This window comes from Salvelinus sp. IW2-2015, linkage group LG1 (genome assembly GCF_002910315.2).
Source record: "Salvelinus sp. IW2-2015 linkage group LG1, ASM291031v2, whole genome shotgun sequence".
In the NCBI taxonomy this organism is placed as follows: Eukaryota; Metazoa; Chordata; class Actinopteri; order Salmoniformes; family Salmonidae; genus Salvelinus; species Salvelinus sp. IW2-2015.
Genome location: NC_036838.1, coordinates 36,947,904 through 36,968,768, shown reverse-complemented (window position 1 = coordinate 36,968,768; position 20,865 = coordinate 36,947,904). Strand labels below are relative to the sequence as shown.

The following is a 20,865-nucleotide window of genomic DNA, read 5'->3' as shown; positions in this document are numbered from 1 at the left end:
GGGCTTTCTCCTATAGATCTCMATTTTTATGGAATAGTCTGCCTACCCATGTGAGAGACGCAGACTCGGTCTCAACCTTCAAGTCTTTACTGAAGACTTATCTCTTCAGTGGGTCATATGATTGAGTGTAGTCTGGTGAACGGAAAGGCTCTGGAGCAACGAACCGCCCTTGCTGTCTCTGCCTGGCCGGTTCCCCTCTCTCCACTGGGATTCTCTGCCTCTAACCCTATTACAGGGGCTGAGTCACTGGCTTACTGGTGCTCTTTCATGCCGTCCCTAGGAGGGGTGCGTCACTTGAGTGGGTTGAGATACTAACGTGATCTTCCTGTCTGGGTTGGCGCCCCCCCTTGGTTTGTGCTGTGGTGGAGATCTTTGTGGGCTATACTCGGCCTTGTCTCAGGATGGTAAGTTGGTGGTTGAAGATATCCCTCTAGTGGTGTGGGGGCTGTGCTTTGGCAAAGTGGGTGGGGTTATATTCTTCCTGTTTGGTCCTGTCCGGGGGTATCATCGGATGGGGCCACAGTGTCTCCTGACCCCTCCTGTCTCAGCCTCCAGTATTTATGCTGCAGTAGTTTATGTGTCGGGGGGCTAGGGTCAGTTGGTTATATCTGGAGTACTTCTCCTGTCTTATCCGGTGTCCTGTGTGAATTTAAGTATGCTCTCTCTAATTCTCTCCTTCTCTCTTTCTTTCTCTCTCTCGGAGGACCTGAGCCCTAGGACCATGCGTCAGGACTACCGGGCATGATGACTCCTTGCTGTCCTCAGTCCACCTGGCCTTGCTGCTGTTCCAGTTTCAACTGTTCTGCCTGCGGCTATGGAACCCTGACCTGTCCACCGGACGTGCTACCTGTCCCAGACCTGCTGTTTTCAACTCTCTAGAGACCGCAGGAGCGGTAGASATACTCTTAATGATCGGCTATGAAAAGCCAACTGACATTTACTCCTGATTATTATTTGACCATGCTGGTCATTTATGAACATTTGAACATCTTGGCCATGTTCTGTTATAATCTCCACCCGGCACAGCCAGAAGAGGACTGGCCACCCCTCATAGCCTGGTTCCTCTCTAGGTTTCTTCCTAGGTTTTGGCCTTTCTAGGGAGTTTTTCCTAGCTGCCGTGCTTCTACACCTGCATTGCTTGCTGTTTGGTGTTTTAGGCTGGGTTTCTGTACAGCACTTCGAGATATCAGCTGATGTACGAAGGGCTATATAAAATAAACTTGATTTTGATTTGATTCATTTGTAAATTATGAGGGTGCCCCTGGCTATCTGTCAATAAAAAATAAAATTCTGCCATCTGGTTTGCTTAATATTTCAGAATTTGAAACCAAATACTGAAGTAGTATTTTACTGGGTGACTAACTTTTACTTGAGTCATGTTCTATTAAGGTATCTTCACTTTTACTCAAGTATGACAATTGGGTACTTTTTCCACCATTGGTGACGTCAGACCTCTTATGTTAAACTTTTATTACCTGCTTGACTGTTATATCTGCGATAAACAGTAATTGTTTGTATCAGGTGTATCAAAAGGTGTGTGTTTATGCCTGTCTGTATGCATAAGTGCACATGAATGAGCCTTTGAATGTTTCAATAACTCATAAGTTAGAGGAACAATACATATTTGCTACTAACAAGCCATGATTATGGGACCTAGACTGATGTTGTATTTGTGTTAATTACAAACACAGTTTTCATTTATCACACCAACAAACTGCCCTCCCTCTCCCCACAATAGGACACTGTAGATACAATCAGCACATATGGAGTCCTCTGATTACAGTCATCATATTCCAGTCTGGATTTGTCCAAGTTTCAATATGTTCGCCTGAAAGATGAACAAATTTTATCTTGAATTTCAGCATATTTAGAGCCACGGGTACACAGGATTTCAGTTCAATCCCAGTGAAAGAGCCTATAAGCCTATAAATCCTGTGTCTAATTGTGAAAGGTTCCAATACAGAGTATTACTTTGCCATTTAGAGAATGTTGAGACCCTGGCTGGCCTGAGGCACAGACAGCRTTTCTAGGGCAGGACCCCAGATTGTTTTCAGTTCACAACAACAACACCAATGTCTGTCTCAGGCAGGGGTTCAAACAAAATGATTTTCAAATCGTTTAATTCTGAACAAAACCATTATTTTTTTTGTTCAGTTCCACTGTTCCGACCAGAGAAATTAAGTTCTGAACTGGTTCGAACCCCAAAAAAGTACCAGTTTATATCGTTCCTTTTAAAACCTCTGAAATATAGCCTACCTTTTTTTACATTTAGCACAACATTCAATTACTTCACCAATCAGTGCAGATATAGCAGCTTGCTGTGGAGCAGGTAAGAGATTTCATCTTTATCGGAAAGTCGTTAAGAACAAATTGTATTATGCGGTAAAAGCATGGTTTAATCATAATGAAGGACAAACACACACTGTGCTGCTAGTCGCAGTATAGGGCGCAAGATGCAACTGAAATTTCGAGGGTGAGGAGAGGGCGAGAGAGGATGAAGGAAGCTTACCTTGAAGCACTGGGCATCTTGTCATGACATGCATTATCTGAATTAGGCTCACAGAATTATACCTATGGAGGAGTGGTATCCATGTAGGAACTTTCAAAGTCTTTGAACTTCCGAGTTGGTTTAATGTTGGACCAGAGTAAACGTTAGCTAGCTAACTAGCTAACAAGCTTGTGTGTGCAGAGCAGCAGTAGAATTAAAAACACGTTTGACCTTTTTGTAGTTAATAAATACAATGTGAAAAGTGATAACTATAGTATCCTTAACTAGCAATGAAAAATTAATTCCACTCTTCTCTAATTAAACATCTCGCCATAATTTCTGAATCACGCTTGTAACGTAGTAAATAGGCTACAGCGACCTATGCTTCAGAGGGGCAGGTAGCCTACACACACACGCACACCCATTGTTGATGTCGCTGACATTATTGTTGTAATAGACGTTTTTATTCTGATACCTGTTATGTTTGTACTTTACTCCTTATTTTATTCTATTGAATGAAAGGTTGTTGTAATACGTTTCTGAGTGACAGAGTGAGGGCTTTGCATAGGCGCTTTGTTGCAATTTTTGTTGGACTGGAAAAAAATGCCTGGAATGTAAAGTAATGTTATTAACCGGTTCCTATGCTTTTAAAATAATGGTTCAGTTTTGGAACAGTATAGGTCACTTTTGTTTTCGGTTTGGGTTCTGTTCCTCAAATAATTGTGTTATTTTCCGTTTTTTGAACCAGTTCCAACCCTTTGTCTCAAGACAGTCTCAAATAACTTGGACATCCTCTGAAGTTGTTCTTAGTCTGAGGTATAGAACTATTAGATATGTGTGTGTTCGTGTGTCTCTTTCTGTCCATGTAAGTGTGTACATGAAGTACAGAACTTTTAGGTGTTTGTTTGTGTCTCTCTGTGTCCATGTCAGTTTGTGTAGGAAGTATACTGTACTTACAATAAGTACATGGTTCTACAACTATGAGTCATAATGTTGCTCATATCAGACTGATATATATTGACTGTTACACACACACACACAACACACCAACACACACACACACACACACACACACACACACACACACACACACACACACACCCACACACACACCACACAACACACACACACACACCACACACACACACACCACACACACACACACACACACCACACACAACACAACACATCCACACACACCACAAGAGCAGATTTGGAGCCCTATGCATAGGCCAGTCTGAGGCCCAACTCATGTTTATTTATCATAATCATGGCTACTGAACGAAGAGCTGTTCAGAGAGCGTCTCTTTTAAGTGAACAAAGCAGAAGTGAATAGGCTTACAGAAAATACTTTAAATGCCCTATACTAGTAAAGGTCTTTGTATCACCACATAAAACCGTGGTGGCAATAATTTTGGCTCAAGGATAAACCGGGAATTCAAAATTTCCATGTAGGGCGGCACAGATTTGCGGGCCAGAAAAGGGCAGTTATTTAAAATATGTAGTCCATTATCATTTCTACATATTTTCTATCTGGTTTTAGACATTCAAGTTAGGGATGCACTGATGTGGAAATTCTGGGCCAATACCTATATTAGATACAGTACCAGTCAAAAGTTTGGCACACCTACTCATTCAAGGGTTTTTCTTTATTTTTACTATTTTCTCCATTTTCAACTAATAGTGAAGACATCAAAACTATTAAATAATACATATGGAATCATGTAGTAACCCAAAAAAAGTATTAACAAATCAAAATATTTTTTGATTCTTCAAAGTAGCCACCCTTTGCCTTGATGACAACTTTGCACACTCTTGGCATTCTCTCAACCAGCTTCACCTGGAATGCTTTCCAACAGTCTTGAAGGAGTTTTCACATATGCTGAGCACTTGTTGGCTGCTTTCCCACTCTGCGGTCAAACTTATCTCAAACCATCTCAATTGGGTGAGGTCGGGTGAATGTGGAGCAGGTCCTCTGATGCAGCACTCCATCACTCTCTTCTTGTCCATAGCCCCTTAAACAGCCTGGAGGTGTGTTGGGTCATTGTCCTGTTGAAAAACAAATGATAGTCCCACTAAGCGCAAACCATATGGGATGCCGTATCACTGCAGAATGGTGTGGTAGGCATGCTGGTTAAGTGTGCCTTGAATTCTAAATAAATCACAACAGTGTCACCAGCAAAGCACCCCCACACCATCACACATCCTCCTCCAAGCTTCCCGGTGGGACCCACACATGTAGAGATCAGCCATTCACCTACTCTGCGTCTCACAAAGACACGGCGGTTGGAACCAAAAATCTCAAATTTGGACTAATCAGACCCAAGGACAGATGTCCACTGGTCTACGTCCATTGCTCATGTTTCTTGGCCCAAGCAAGTCTCTTCTTATTATTGGTGTCCTTTAGTAGTAGCTTCTTTGCAGCAATTCGACCATGAACGCCTGATTCACACACTCTCTTCTGAACAGTTGATGTTGAGATGTGTCTTTTACATGAACTCTGTGAAGCATTTATTTGAGCTGCAATTTCTGAGGTGCAGGTAACTCTAATTAACTTCTCCTCTGCAACAGAGGTAACTCTGGGTCTTCCTTTCCTGTGGTGGTCCTCATGAGAGCCAGTTTCATCATAACACTTTATGGTTTTTGCGACTACACTTGAAGAAACTWGAAATTTTCCGGATTGTTTGACCTTCATGTCTTAAAGTAATGATAGACTGTCGTTTCTCTTTKCTTATTTGAGCTGTTCTTGCCATAATATGGATTTGGTTTTTTACCAAATAGGGCTATCATCTGCATATACCAACCCTACCTTGTCACAACACTTCTAATTGACTCAAACGCATTAAGAAGGAAAGAAATTCCACAAATTATCTTTTAACAAGGCACAGTTGTTAATTGAAATGCATTCCAGGTGACTACCTCATGAAGCTGGTTGAGAGAATTCAAAAGAGCTTGGGTGGATACCTCAAGTATAAAATATATTTTGATTTGTTAACAATTTTTTTGGTTACTACATGATTCCATATGTGTTATTTCATAGTTTTGATGTCTTCACTATTATTCTACAGAGTAGAAAATAGTAAAAAAAAATAAAACTGCAACCAAGTTTCTATATTCATAAGGGTAATAAGAAAATATGTCAAATTACTTTAATATGGGCAAAGTGTACAAACATTTGAATCAAAACATGAGTGAAATGCATCAGAAAGGTATTGGAAAGTGCGAGAAAACATCAGGGAAGATTGTCAGGTAATAATTATGTGTAGAAAAAAAGATCTGCAGTGTTTTAAATAGCAGTTTTGTCACCATCCCTTCTATGTGTCCTGCGTGGCCTGTGAGCGTCATAGAGAGAGAGCTAATAGTCCCAACTGTTCGAAAACTAGAGCCAATTTCAGAGGAAGAAAACCGATCAGAGGTTACCCACGAGCTGAGGAAGGCCTTGAGCGGAGGAGGAAGGCAAGATAACAAAATTATGTATTATTAAACAAAATTATGCCAAGTTAACGAGGCACCTGAGGATGTGAGGCCTCAGGCAATTGTCAAGTTGCCTAATTGTAAGAATGCATTGCTCACACATTAGCTGTGATTGATTGACAGGCTGTCACACGGTACAGACTGGTTTCCCAGTGCGGCACTGACAGGCCCTGGAACAGAACAGCTAATAACAGCTTTCTGATAAATGTGTGGAGCTTTGGAACACTACTTCTGACATACAATTCTGCTGATATCCATTCCCTTGGCAGACCATATTATATTTCATCACCTGTTCATACCTTACAGTATAGCTATATTCAGTGAGAAACTATGTCAACCAGCTCTCATAACGATACAGAGACCGTTCTGACAGGCTCCTACAGTGCCTTGAGAAAGTATTCACCTCCCTTGAAATTTTTCCTATTTTGTTTTCTTACAACCTAGAATTAAAATGGATTTTTGGGGGGTTTGTGTCATGTGATTGACACAACATGCCTACSACTTTGAAGATGCTAAATATGTTTTATTGTGAAACAAACAAGAAATAAGACACAAAAACAAACTTGAGTGTGCATAACTATTCACCCTCCCAAAGTCCATACTTCGTAGAGACACCTTTTACAGCAATTACAGCTGCAAGTCTCTTGGGGTATGTCTCTATAAGCTTGGCACATCTTGCCACTTGGATTTTTTGCCCATTCTTCAAGGAAAAACTGCTCAAGCGCCTTCAAGTCGGATGGGTTCCACTGGTATACAGCAATCTTTAAGTCATAGCACAGATTCTCAATTGGATTGAGGTCTGGGCTTTGACTAGGCCATTCCAAGACATTTAAATGTTTTCCCTTAAACCACTCAAGTGTTGCTTTAGCAGTATGCTTAGGGTCATTGTCCTGCTGGAAGTTGAACCTCCGTCCCAGTCTCAAATCTGGAAGACTGAAACAGGTTTCCCTCAAGAATTTCTCTGTATTTAGTGCCATCCATCATTCCTTCAATTCTGACCAGTTTCCCAGTCCCTGCCGATGAAAAACATCCCCACAGAATGATGCTGCCACCACCATGCTTCACAGTGGGGATGGTGTTCTCGGGGTGATGAAGGGTGTTGGGTTTGCGCCATATATAGCATTTTCCTTGATGGCCAAAAAGCAAATTTTTTGTCTCATCTGACCAGAGTACCTACTTCCATATGTTTGGGGAGTTTCTCACACACCTTTTGGTGAACACCAAACTTGTTTGCTTACCTCTTTCTAAGCAATGGCTTTTTTCTCGCCACTCTTCCGCAAATCCCAGCTCTGTGGAGTGAACGGCTTAAAGTGGTCCCATGGACAGATACTCCAATCTCCGCTGTGGAGCTTTGCAGCTCCTTCAGGGTTATCTTTGGTCTCTTTGTTGCCTCTCTGATTAATGCCCTCCTTGCCTGGTCCGTGAATTTTGGTGGGCGGCCCTCTCTTGGCAGGTTTGTTGTGGTGCCATATTCTTTCCATTTTTCAATAATGGATTTAATGGTGCTCTGTGGGATGTTCAAAGTTTCATTTTTTTTTTATAACCCAACCCTGATCTGTACTTCTCCACAACTTTGTCCCTGACCAAGGAGCTCTCCAGCTCCTTGGTCTTCATGGTGCCGCTTGTTTGGTGGTGCCCCTTGCTTAGTAGTGTTACAGACTCTGGGGCCTTCAGAACAGGTGTATATATACTGAGATCATGTGACAGATCATGTGACACTTAGATTGCACACGGGTGGACTTTGTTTAACTAATTATGTGACTTCTGAAGGTAATTGGTTGAACCAGATCTTATTTAGGGGCTTCATAGCAAAGGGGTGAATACATATGCATGCACCACTTTTCCGTTTTTATTTTTTTTAAACAAGTAATTTTTTTATTTTCACTTCACCAATTTGGACTATTTTATGTATGTCCATTACATGAAATCCAAATAAAAATCAATTTCAATTACAGTTTGTAATGCAACAAAATAGGAAAAATGCCAAGAGGGATGAATACTTTTGCAACGCACTGTAAACCTAGCCTGGTCTCAGATCTGTTTGTGTTCTTGCCAACTCCATTGCTGTCATTGTCAATCCGATCATGTTTTGCATGACAATGAGTGACAAGGAGTTGGCATGATGGTACAAACCGACTGACACTCAGGCTATCCTAAACTCATTGTCATCTAGAACTATGTCCTTACATCACTGCCAAACATGACCAGTCTGTTCCATGTCTACATAGCTGTCGTTATTGTCCCTGCTGATTAGTATTTGATTGCAGTAAATGCCATTCCACCTAATGTATAGTCTACAGAGGACTCCTGATATATTCAATGGCTTTGTTGAGACTGTCAGTGCATGCAGAATTTTGAGAGCATGATATTCAGAGCAATTTAAAATAATGTATTTGGACTGGGACTGAAATTTGCACTTATACAGTGAGCAGTTATCAGTAATAGGCTGGAGAGACATTTTATATGACATTCTTATATTTCTCGGAAGTCATATTCACACTATGATCTTCCTTTCTTTCAGTCACTGACCAATTAAGGCAAAGGAGTTGGTTGTGTTCTTTGTGTTTTCATGACCAATTACTGAAGTGATGTCTTCAACAATATAAAACAGAACATACTGTACTGCTGGTGTTATTGTGTACTGTGGTGGATAGATATAGGTAATTGGAGATGCATCTGAAAAATGTATGTCCATGTCACTAATAGATGATTGACTGTTAGAAAACACAATCAAGCCAGACTCATGTATGGAAAATGTAACACTTTATTCATCATACATATTATACTGTGCAAATGATATCAAAACAAAGAAGGGGAACATGATTTACAAACGTACAAATGCTTTATGGAATAGCAGTGCAGCTAGACACACAAATTAAATTTAGCTCATTATACAGCAGCTAATTTTCTGTCGTTCTATTAGCTGTATGATTGTGGTTGTGTACCATAGACTAAAGTGACATGTTTAGACTCTAGGCTGGACGGTTTTTGATTGTGTACTTAACTAGACATTTTATCCACTGTGTTTTATGCTGTAGCCGCAAGTAGGCTATATGCTGCTGATTATGTTTGTGCATTGATGGTGTGCTTGGTCTCACTCTTTGTTAATGACAAAATAGATACTGGGGGATCTGTTTTAAGAAGAGATCATTAGAAATGTTGCATTTCTGCAATTGTACAACAGACGCCCTCTTACTAATGGTGCCCAACTCAAACAGGAAAGGGAATTGAATAAGAATTCCTTAACTCCAAGAAATCTCCCAGAAACAGCTCTGTTGCAGAACAAAAATAAAATGGCTCCCAGCAACTTTATGGGCTTCATTTCAAATGGAGAACATCTACCCACAAAAATGTGGTTGTTTATTTTACAGTCAATTGCACCACAAAATCATTAGTCTTTGTCAGTTTACAACAGACCTAAACATAGAAGGCTTTCGTACATCATTTTTGGTTTAAACAAAGTTTTCCAAAAATCTGTCTAGTCTTTCTGAAGTTAAGTTAGTTTGTTAATTTGACCWTTTTAAAAACAAGCACACATAAACCTAGAAAAAGCCATACATGCACATGAGTGAAAACATGGAGGATAACACACAATAAAGTCTGGGACTTATTTCCATTGTTAAAGCACGGAGGATAACACAGAATAAAGTCTGGGACTTATTTCCATTGTTAAATCATGGAGGATAACACACAATAAAGTCTGGGACTTATTTCCATTGTTAAAGCACGGAGGATAACACACAATAAAGTCTGGGACTTATTTCCAATGTGGTCCTCTTGAGACAAGATGGCTAGGCAAGATCAAACACAGTTGAACATAGTATGACTGCGAGAAAATAAAACAAAGAAGAAGAACATCTATCTCATCATTGCAGTTACACCGTAGGGTACATTCATATGGGCACAGAAGACATCAAACAGTTGGCTTGTATTTTGTTAGATTACGTCAACATTGGACTATGTCTGTGAACACACACCTATTTTGTAACTGCTTTCTTTCACCACGTCACTGGCTTCATAAAAGCACCAAACAGCTGAAGATGATCATACGATTATTGTAAACAATCACAGGCAGTAAATGCAGTCTACACTATACAATCAAAAAGTTTGCAGGTGTTAACTGGTGGTGTTAGATTAGATTTAGACATGTATTCACAAAAAGGTAGGAAACTAATCAACCTCGAGTACCCCCAAAAGCACACATTTTGTTGTAACCCTGGACAAGCACGCCTGATTCAACTTGATAACTAATCATTAAGCCCTCAATTAGTTGAATCAGGTGAGTTTGTCTGGTGCTACAACAAATATGTCTGTGCTGTTGTGATTACTCGAGAACAGGAGTTGGGAAACACTGCTCTGCGCAAATATTGATATAATAACATCATGTCGAAGAAAACTTGGAGTCACTTAATGACATGTTGTGTGGTCCCCCCCACTATGACTCTTTGGGAAAGCATGCAGTTTATTATGCTACAGATTAAATAAATGATGAAGTTCACAGGGTGGTGAAAGTACAAGGTGCTGAGCTTGATGCTTCTTTCCAATAAATATCCAGGGTTTTCTTCTGGTGACATGTTAATCAATGCTTGGCTGCCGTTTGACAAATATAAAGAAGATAGCGCTGTTGGCTGGAAAACCAATCAGTAGAGTTGCAAATGTGCTGGAAACTCATTTAACTTGTATTTTTTCTTGGGTACATTGGGAATTTAACCGCGGGATCACGCGCACACAGCCTTTTATCTGCATCAAGTCAAACAAGTGCATTTGATGGAAACACCTCCGGTGGGAAATGCGCATATTGTTTTTATGCGGATTTGATAATATTCACATGAAAACTGTCGGAAATCTAGCTAATGTTGCTCATTCCTATGTTGTCTGCCAGAGGTGTTACAACCGTGATATATCTCCCTGTGACACCCAGCGCCAGCCCACATCACAAACAGGCAGCCTTCATCCATTAGTGGTGGACTATTCCCCAGTATTTAGCGTGTATTTGCGCACATACACTCTTAGAAGAAAGAGTACCAAAAGGGTTCTTCGGCTGTACCCCATAGGAAAAACCTTTTTGGTTACGGGTTCTACATGGAGCCAAAAAGGGTTCTTCAAAGGGTTATCTTATGGGGACARCCAAAGAACTCTTTCAGGTTCTAAAGCGTACCTTTAGTTACTTGCTTCCCCATACCGGGAAAATATGAAAACAGTGTGTTCTATTTGGAGTCGGAGATGCTTTTGAAGCTCATGTAGAGCGAGCTGACCACTGTGGCCTCATAGTTAATGGAGTCTTTCCCGTTGGAAGGCCTTCGGCACAGCACCATCAGCTTATTGGGCAGCTGGCCGCTGAAGAGCAGGTAGATGCAGGGGTTTGCGCAGCTGTTCAGACTTGCCAACAGCATCAGGATGGTGAACGTTGCGGCTGCAATGACAACACAAGGATAAATTACGCACATTTACTGCGCCCTACGCCTCGATCACACCGACAGTGTTATTGCGTTTTGGTACACCAGAAGTACATTAATTTCCAATGGAACGCTGCGTTTGCCTTGCAGCATTGCGTTGCAGACAGTGGAGGCTGCTGAGGGGGAGGTTCATAATAATTGCTGGAATTTAGTAAATGGAATGGTATCAAACGTGGTTACCATTACTATGAGCTGTCCCCTCCTCAACAGCCTCCACTGGTTGCAGAGGTAGTTGCAGTGTGTTCTGTGTGGTGCATATGTTGGATTTATTAAAGGTATGCATCAAATTGTATGCGTAGATGGCTTGACAGAAATGGTAGCAGAAGATGACTGTTGAACTTTTGTTGCACACATATCCAGATTATGCTGGGCACCATTTTGTCCAATGATGCTGTAGGTCTGATTGGCGTGTACGAGACTAGCCTAAATCAGAGGGTGTGTACCTGTGGTGTGAATACCCGGGGCATGAGGTGGTTGGAGTTGTCAACAAAGCACCATGACATAAATATGATGTCATGTTTTCAAACTACCAGTAAATTATTTGAGAAGACATATAAAGAAATCTGTGCATTTGAACAACAGCATAAATAGATCTATTTCACATTTGCATGTCAAAAACCAAATGACCACTGCTGCCACTGTTTTGAACAGATTAGATCATAGGCTACTATTTAGAACGAGCAGCCAGCTCATGTCACAAACAAATGAGTGCACCAGGGAGAACATAACATGCATGCAGATGCAATAAGTGAAAACCCATTATCTAACTGGGAAAACACATTATCTAACTGGGGATAGCTAGCTAACATAGGGTGTGTTTGTAAAGTGCCTGAGTGCGCTCAGAGACCGATCTTGGCATTCGTAAATTCAGAGAGTTGTCAGATTGTCCGATCATAAATTCTGAACACACAACACCCGCAACACCCATTGAATATGATCGTGTCAGTAAACATTGGCAAAAAAATTAATTAGATTGTTGCCAGCAGCACAGTTACAGTCACTAACACTCTAGATAACATGAAAACAGTCTAACCAGCTCTGCTTGGGCGAATAAAATGGTCAGAGTGAGGTTTCACTCATTTGTGTCTGGAAGTAGCTAGCAAGCTATCTAACTTTAGCCAGTTATCTTGGGCACTTGACTGCCGTTGTGAGGTCAGAACGCTCGCATCAAGCTTACTCCTCTGCCTGAACGTCCAGTGTGCGCTCTGTACGCTCCGAGAGCAAAATGCACTGAATTTATGAACGGACAATCTGACTGCACTCAGCACACTCTGACACTCCAGAGGGAATTTACAAACGCACCCTTAGTCAGATATTAGTTTAGAAAGACTTGAAATTGGCATGAGAGTGAACTATGAGAGTGAGTGAGAGTGAACTATTAATTAGCTAGCAAGCTACTTATCAAAGGAAGATAGGCTAACTGGTTAATTTGACCCAAAAAAATTTGACCCAAAAATGGGGCACCCTACCCCCAAACTATTTCTCAAAATTACTGTAGCTGGCAAATTATTTTCATCATCCTTTGTGATTGATACACACGGTTTTAGTCTGTTTTAGTCTACACACGTCACCCTGTTACCTACCTTGATGGACAATAAAATTGGCCAAGCTTTTTTGTCCTACCAGATCCGCATTGAGAAGATTCTAACTAGTGTATCCCTCTGTCCTTCGACCTTTCTTGGATGTTGTTGTCTGGTTTATCAGGTCCCAGGCACCCGTGACTGTTATGATTATTTATTAACAAGTTAATTACAATTTGCTTTAGCAGCATCTATACCTGATAGAGCAGATCTAGTCTCACATGCAGAAGTAAACCGTCTGGCATGAGAGACTCATTGGGAGAGAGACTAAAGCAGATTCAGAAGTTCTGACTGAACGGATGCAAATTTTAGAACCCATGTCAGTCCATTTACTTTGTGCTGTCATAATTTATGCTATGGGCAGTTCCCCCTCATAGCAAATAGCTGACTGGCAAAACAATACAATCATTGAGGGAGTTATTTTACGCTGGCTCGGGTTTGAAACGGGTAAAGGCCTGTCACTTCATGAGGCGAAAACGGGGAGGGAGGAGCGTCCTTGTCAAATGGAACAGTAATCTGTGCCGCTCTGTCATTTTGTTAACAAGGCAGCTTGTAAATCTCCAGAAATCTATTTTCCATAAAACACATGTTAAAATGATCTAACTAGTTTTCATTGTGAAGGCAGATCAAGCGTTTTTCAAAAGCAACCACTTTTGCATGGGAAAACACAGAATTCTACTAATAACTACACATGCTGAATTACATCACTTTTGTTTTGAGACTACTTTGCTGGCGGACAGAGCGGGCACCTGGTTCATGCAGTCAACTTTAAGCCGGTGCAAAAACAAGCCTACACGTGCGCCTGGGCGAGGTTAATCAAGCCCCCTCAACATCCAGCATGGCCTTTGCGCCCACGGAGGCGGTGCTGATGCAGGCTGCTTGCAGTCGCTGAGGAGAGGAGTAGTAACTGAACAGCTTGTTCTGAACAATCTATTTTTGAAACAGGAAAATTTACAGATCTACCCCACTTTTATGAGCGTTTAAAACACAATCCATGAATGATATAATATATAGGCTTATATATATTTTTATAAAAATAATTACTATATCAAATATATCTATTATTTTATCACAAGCGGGGCGCCACCCCTAACGCCCTATTGACAGTCATATTTGGGGACTTTATTATACAGTTATAATAAGATTGATATCCGTGTTCTTACTTTCTGTTGGCGCCTCCTTGTCCCACACAGACCAAAGCTGGACCGTGAAGAACGGAGTCCAGCAGATGATGTAGGCAAGTACGATAACCACTGTCATCTTCACAGTTTTGATTCGTGCTTTGGACACCCCGGCCACGCTGCTGGTTCTAGAGGGCAGCTGAAAGGCAACCCCGCTACCCCCATCCTGGTGCGTCTTTAAGTAAAGGTTATTCTGGATGGCTCGACAGATTCGCACCTGGCACACCACCACGGTCAAAATGGGCAAGACAAAGATAACCATCGTGGTCCAGKTGATGTAGGTCTTCAAGCCCCAGGGCTGGATAAAGTCCGCCCAGCAGTCGAACACCCCGGGCGCCACCTGAACCCGCGAGAATATGAAGATCTGGGGCAGGCCGCCCATGAGGGAGATCGCCCAGGCGATGCAAACAGGGATGTTCCAGCGCTTGCGCCTCCTCTGAAATTTGACCATAGGGTTGCAGATAGCCTGGTAGCGGTCAATGGTCATCACTACGATCATGTAGGTGGACGCAAACATGCCTACGACCTGCAGATACTTCACCAAGCGGCACACCAGGTCCGGTCCGATGAATCTGTCCGTAATGTCCCACATGAGCTGCGGGCACACCTGGAAAAACGCCACAACCAGGTCCGCAACGCAAAGGTGGAACACCAAGACACGCATCGTGGATACCTGTTTGCGCCGCTTCCACAGAACCAGTAGTAGCCCTGTATTCAGGATAGCGGCACTGACGAAGATGACGCTGAGCAGCGCGATCTCTACTTTGGCCAGGTTCTCATCCCGGGGCATGTCTGCAACCTCCATCATCAGACTGAAGTTACTGAAACTGCCATTAAACGGGTACATGGTTCAGGTTTGGAGAGCGAAGAGGCGGGTGCTAGCAACTTTACGCACGAGCGGTCTTCTGCAGAGAAACAAGACAAAAATTGATACACTGACTAACAGAGATACTCTGATATGCTATTACACTAATGTTTGATATACCTACCATATCTGATCTAAAACTACTGAGTTAGTAAGATGTGTTTTAGGCTAATTTAACTTTCAAAATTACAATGCATCAATGCTTAAATACTGACATCATGTCCGAGAATTTTAATTAACCTAAATCTCCAAATAACTAATAGCCCAATGATTCCAACCAACCCATCAAAAACACATAGGGCCATAGGCTAAAGAAACTTAGGCCTATAACTTAAACAAAGACAACTTAACTGATATTCAGTTTGATTGCAGTGCGCAGGAGAAGTTGGGGAAGGGTCGACATGAGCTGCAGCCTAGTAGTCTATTGATGAGGTGTTGCATCTGGTGCTCTGGGTTTTATATTATTTGCGTGAGAGCAGGGTGGAGCTATCCTTCAGCTCCAGATGTTCGCGCGCACAGCGACTGCCACCTTTCATGATAGAGAACCCTGTCCACTCTATCCACTCTATCGAGAAGTCTCAAATATGAAGACGTTTATCAAAACGTTTTATGTAACTATTGATTTGTTTTTTAACAACGCTTTCATTTTTTATTTACAGTTCGGTCATAGGCTAGAGTACTTCAGGCTGCTAGGCTGTCTGTATAGGCTAACGGATGTTTACATTGGACTGCGCGAGGTATACTGTTTACATAGGCACCAAGTGTTTGGAAGTTGTCTCAGCATTCAAGAGTTTCCCTTTCCATGAAGAGCTCAATCAAAGACTGTACAGTATGAGAAACTCTGTGGCTCCATATTTATACAGAATAATTCCAGTCATTATGTATTAGCTTCCTGGGATAATGAGAACAGCCCAATTTAGACAGAACTGAGCTTCCTGAAACCTTAACCCCAAATGAGCAGGTTATATAAAAATCTAATAAACAATGTTAAAAAAAAAAATGTTGATACAATTATCATAATTCATAGGCCTACAGTGTGCCTGGCAGTGGGTGGCATTGTTTAAACATTTAATGAATGTAACATTTAAATAATAATAATAATATTTCTATGAGTGCACAATTGGACATCACCAGCCACTTGCTGTAACTTTCAAGATGTCGATTATTCCCATTTGACCAGGGTTCAGATCCTGCCCGTGCAAATGCTTTGTGTTCCATCCACAAAATGGATCAACACTCACAATAAATGTACTCCTCTAATAACAATCTATCCTAATACCCTATGACCTATAGTCTCATCCTCACTATATTGGCTTATCCAGACAGACACATCACAGGGCATGGGACATGTGCCAATGTTCCTGACAGCCTCCAGATGTTCTGAAACAGACAGTGTTGATCCCAGACACACAGTTGACTCCAAATGGTTACAGATGTTTTCTCTGGAAACACTGGAGGAGAAATAACTCTTACACTTTTGTACTTGGGGTCCCTCTTGTGAGAGGCATATCACAAATATCATATTTAAGTATTAATGTGCACAACAAATTGGCCAGTGTTGATTTTTTTGCTGTGTTACATTTCTAGTGTTGATTCAGGAGTTAAATTCACTCTGTACGAGTGACATTAACACTAAGTGATGTAAAATAACCAACAGTGTTGGTGTTAATAGTTTCAAAAGTGTTATACACCAGTACAGTGGGACTCATATGTTCACTGAAAAAAGTGTACATTTAACACTTTCAGAGTTAAATGTACACCATTGATTTTGCTGTATGGAACACACAAAAGATCAAGATAATTATATCACTAATAACTCTCATTGGGTCCTTTAAAAAATTCTGTAGCTCTGACTGATAATAATATGAGAATTTGGTAATCAGCTCAGCCTCTGTGCCCAGCGTGTCCTGCTCCTCTCTCTGACTCCCTCAACATATTCCCCTGTATCAGAATCCCTGGGAGCTGCAGGTCCTCCTCTGGCGTTATGATAGACATCAGCATAGTCACACATCATTGGGTTTTACCCACTAAAGGGGAGGCAAGGGCTAGTTCACTTCCACACAGCCTCCTGGATGTCCAGACTGTGTATGTCTTCCATGGGGAGAGAGATATGGAGAAGGTGGGATCAGAGGACACATGTTGTCAACAGAGAGTAAGTTACCTCTATAATGGGAACAATCTTTGAGTCTAACCAATTGGAGATAAACACTCAATACTGTATTGGAAAGCTAACACATCGCTGTGTTTTGTGCATCTTACAGTAAACATATTTCCAAAGAGGACCTTTACATCATACTGATTACATGGAGGCCACAGGGCACTAACTTGGATTAATCCTGATCAGAGAGTCCATTTGTTTGACTATATGAGAGAGAGCGAGAAAGAGATATCCATTGATCTGATTGATCAGTCTATGGTCTGGGCCTGGGGGCCGGGTTCTCATGTAGGCTAGAGCATTCAACTCAGGCCTTGAGTAAACTTACAAACTTACAAGAGGTTATTAAGCACACAACACAGATGGTAAAATAATTAATCAAACATTGCTTATGTCCCTATATTGCCGATGTTTCCGGGTTGCCTCGGAGCACTGGCGTATTGGACACCCTGCAGTCCCCACAAGGAGGGGTAGACCACGAGCCTGTCAACGATGTCTACATTTGAATTTTATTACATATACATTGTTTTGACATTAACCCTCAAATGTCATTCATAAACCTTTTTATTTTCCAGAAGTACTAGGAAGATACATGTTTGTTTATTGGGCTTGAGGAATGTAACTGAACAATTGCCGTAGGCCTTGAAAAATAACAAATTAAACTGATTGAAAGAAAAAGGGGATATCGGTGAACATATGCCGTGGTTAAGGCATACGACGGCGCTAGTGCAACGAGTGGAGGTTACTCAAGTGTTCACAAGTGCATATCAGACCGAGAGCCTAATGCTTCTTATGAGTTTTAGTTTAGAAAACTACCTCTACGCAGAAGCGACAGTTACAGGGATGGTAAAAACAGCTTGATTGCCGTAGCAACATCAGGCAAACAGAAGGGAGTGGTGCTTCAAATACAGCAGTTCTGCAACATCTTTAGCCTAATTGAGCCTCTCATTCTCCTTAATTGCCGGTGTCGAAAATCTACCCCGACAGAATTCTTCCACCTTCGCGTGAAGTCTATAAATAAATCTCTCTGCCAAAATTCGTCATCTCTCCCATGTCTTATTCGACTAGTAGTTGTTCTGAAATGTTTATTACTTGCCAACATTTTACTCCCTCCTCGATTTCCAATATAACACACATACATTAATTATTCATTTCGGTTGCCTATGCTGACGTGAAGTTTGTTCTATAGAAAATATTTGACTCTGATGTGTGCCACAGGAAGTATATGACTCTAGTGAAAAAATGAAGGAAATTAGAAAGGGAAGGAGGATTTCGGCAAGGCCATTTTCTTGCCTGCCGAAATCCCCCCCTCCTTCTATCTTGGAACTGCAAGGCCTGGCACACTTCATAACCATTTTGGTAGCTCATGTTGACCAGTAGTGTGTGCCACAGAAAGTATTTGACTCTAGGCCCCAAAATTAAGGAAATTAGTTGGGGGGGGGGGGGGGGGGGGGGTGTCGGCAGGCATGAAAATGGCCTTCCGATCCCCCCCCCCTCTAATTTCCTTAATTTTGGGGCTAGAGTCAAATACTTTCTGTGCACACATCAGAGTCAAATACTTTCTATAGAACAAACTTCATGTCAGGATAGGCAACCRAARKTAATAAGTAATGTATGTGTGTTATATTAAACAGAGGAGGGAGTAAAATGTAGGCAAGCAATAAACATTTCARAACAACTACTAGTCGAATAAGACATGGGAGAGRTGACGAATTTTGGCARAGAKATTTATTTATAGACTAATACACTTGAAACAAATAGCCAAACTGAAAATTGCAGACATTACTAGTGCCTCCCCCGTGATCAAACCGCCATAAAAAATAAAATGAATCGCAGCCTAATGTGATCATTGACAGCTGCCTTGAAGGACACAAATAAAAAATGCTTTCTGCTACTAAGATCAGTGAAATGTAGGCTAAACTGACAACGGAGTGAAGAGCAGAAATCTCAACTAGCAAGCAAGTCGCAGCAATGAAGAATTGAGTGTGTGCGCGTTCACGTGAAGGGGGGGGGTTCTGGCAGGGGGAAGATTTTCGGCACAACACCGGCCTCAACACGTTACAAAAAGAGATTAACTGTATAAGATGCTCTTGGGACAGGAACAGGGTATGGTAATAGGGGCCAGGCACACAGGTTTGAGTGTCAAGAACTGCAACACTGGTGGGTTTTTCATGCTCAACAGTGTCCCGTATGTATCAAGAATGCCAAAGGACATCCAGCTAATGGCAAGCCAGTGKTCGAAAACAGGTAATTGATTAAAGAGGAAAAAGGAGCCTGCTACGAACTGTGCAGAGCAACAGGCGGGCTACAGTTAGTCAACTGACAGWCTAGTACAACATTGGTGCCCAAAGACCCATAAAATAATGCACAACTCATCGTTCCTTGACACGAATGTGGTATGGCAGCCAACGACCTTACAGAGTCCACTTCTTTCAGCAAAAAACAAAACTGCAAWTGCAGTGGGCTATGGTACGAAAACACTGGACGCTGGAGAATTGGAAAAACATTGCCTGGTCTGATGAATCCCGGTACTTCTGTTTCACTCTGATGGGATGACTAGGGTATGAAGAAAACCACAAGTACATCCATCATGCCGCGTGTCAAAATTGCAGGCTGGTGGTGGYGCTGTGATGGTGTGGGGTGTTTTCATGCAACACATTGGGCCCCTTGATAAATGTGGATTAATGTTTGAATGGCACAGGATATCTGAACATCATTGCCAATCACGTACATCCCTTCATGGCAGCAGTGTATCCATCTGCGAATTGATAGATGCACTGCTCTGCACAATTCGTGTCAGCCTCCTTTTTCTCTTTCATCAATTACCTGTTTTTTGACCACTGGCCAGCCATTGCCTGGATGTCCTTTGGGTAGACCATTCTTGATACACAAGGGAAACTGTTGAGCGTGACAACCCCAGCAACGTTGCAGTGCTTGACACTCAAACCGGTGCGCCTGGCACCTACTACCAAAACCTGTTCAGACACTTCAATCGTGTGTCTTGCCCATTCACCCTCTGAATGGCACACATACACAATCCATGTCTCAATTGTCTCAAGGCTTAATAATCGTTCTATAACCTGTCTCCTCCCCTTCATCTACACTGATTTTTGAAGTGGATTTAAAAAGTGACATCAATAATGGATCATAGCTTTCACCTGGATAGTCTGTCATGGAAAGAGCAGGTGTTCAGAATGTTTTGTACACAGTAGTTTATACTACTATACACACTACATGACCAACATCATGGACATTAAAATGGAGTTGGTCCCCCCCTTTGCTGCTATARCGGCCTCCACTCTTCTGGGAAGAAGAATATTGCCGCAGGGACTTACTTCCATTCAGCCACAAGAGAGTTAGTGAGGTCAGGCACTGATGTTGGGCGATTATACCTGGCTCGCAAGGTGTTCAATGGGGTTGAGGGCTCTGTGCAGAACAGTCAAGTTCTTCCACACTGATCTTGACAAACTACTTCTGTATGGACCTCGCATTGCACATGGGGGAATTGTCATGTTGAAACAGGAAAGGGCCTTCTCCAAACTGTTACCGTAAAGTTGAAAGCACAGAATCGTTTAGAATGTCATTGTATGCTGTAGCGTTAAAATGTCCCTTCACTGGAACTAAAGGGCCTAGCCCAAACCATGAAAAACAGCCACAGACCATTAT

At 41.8% G+C, this 20,865-nt stretch overlaps 1 protein-coding gene across 2 annotated transcripts; it reads right to left on the bottom strand.

The window, feature by feature from the left end:
- Positions 1-8,708: 8,708 nt before the first annotated feature.
- Positions 8,709-15,456, bottom strand: LOC111966655 (oxytocin receptor-like). Of its 2 annotated transcripts, XM_023991515.3 has the most exons (3): positions 15,396-15,456; positions 14,162-15,084; positions 8,709-11,375 (listed from the first exon to the last, which is right to left on the bottom strand). In XM_023991515.3, exons 2-3 carry the CDS (start codon positions 15,024-15,026, stop codon positions 11,170-11,172), a joined length of 1,071 nt encoding a protein of 356 aa, XP_023847283.1. In that variant the 5' UTR covers positions 15,027-15,084; positions 15,396-15,456; the 3' UTR covers positions 8,709-11,169. The 2 variants fall into 2 exon arrangements, with proteins under 2 accessions (XP_023847283.1, XP_023847291.1); XM_023991523.3 differs by having other exon boundaries at positions 14,162-15,455.
- Positions 15,457-20,865: the final 5,409 nt, after the last annotated feature.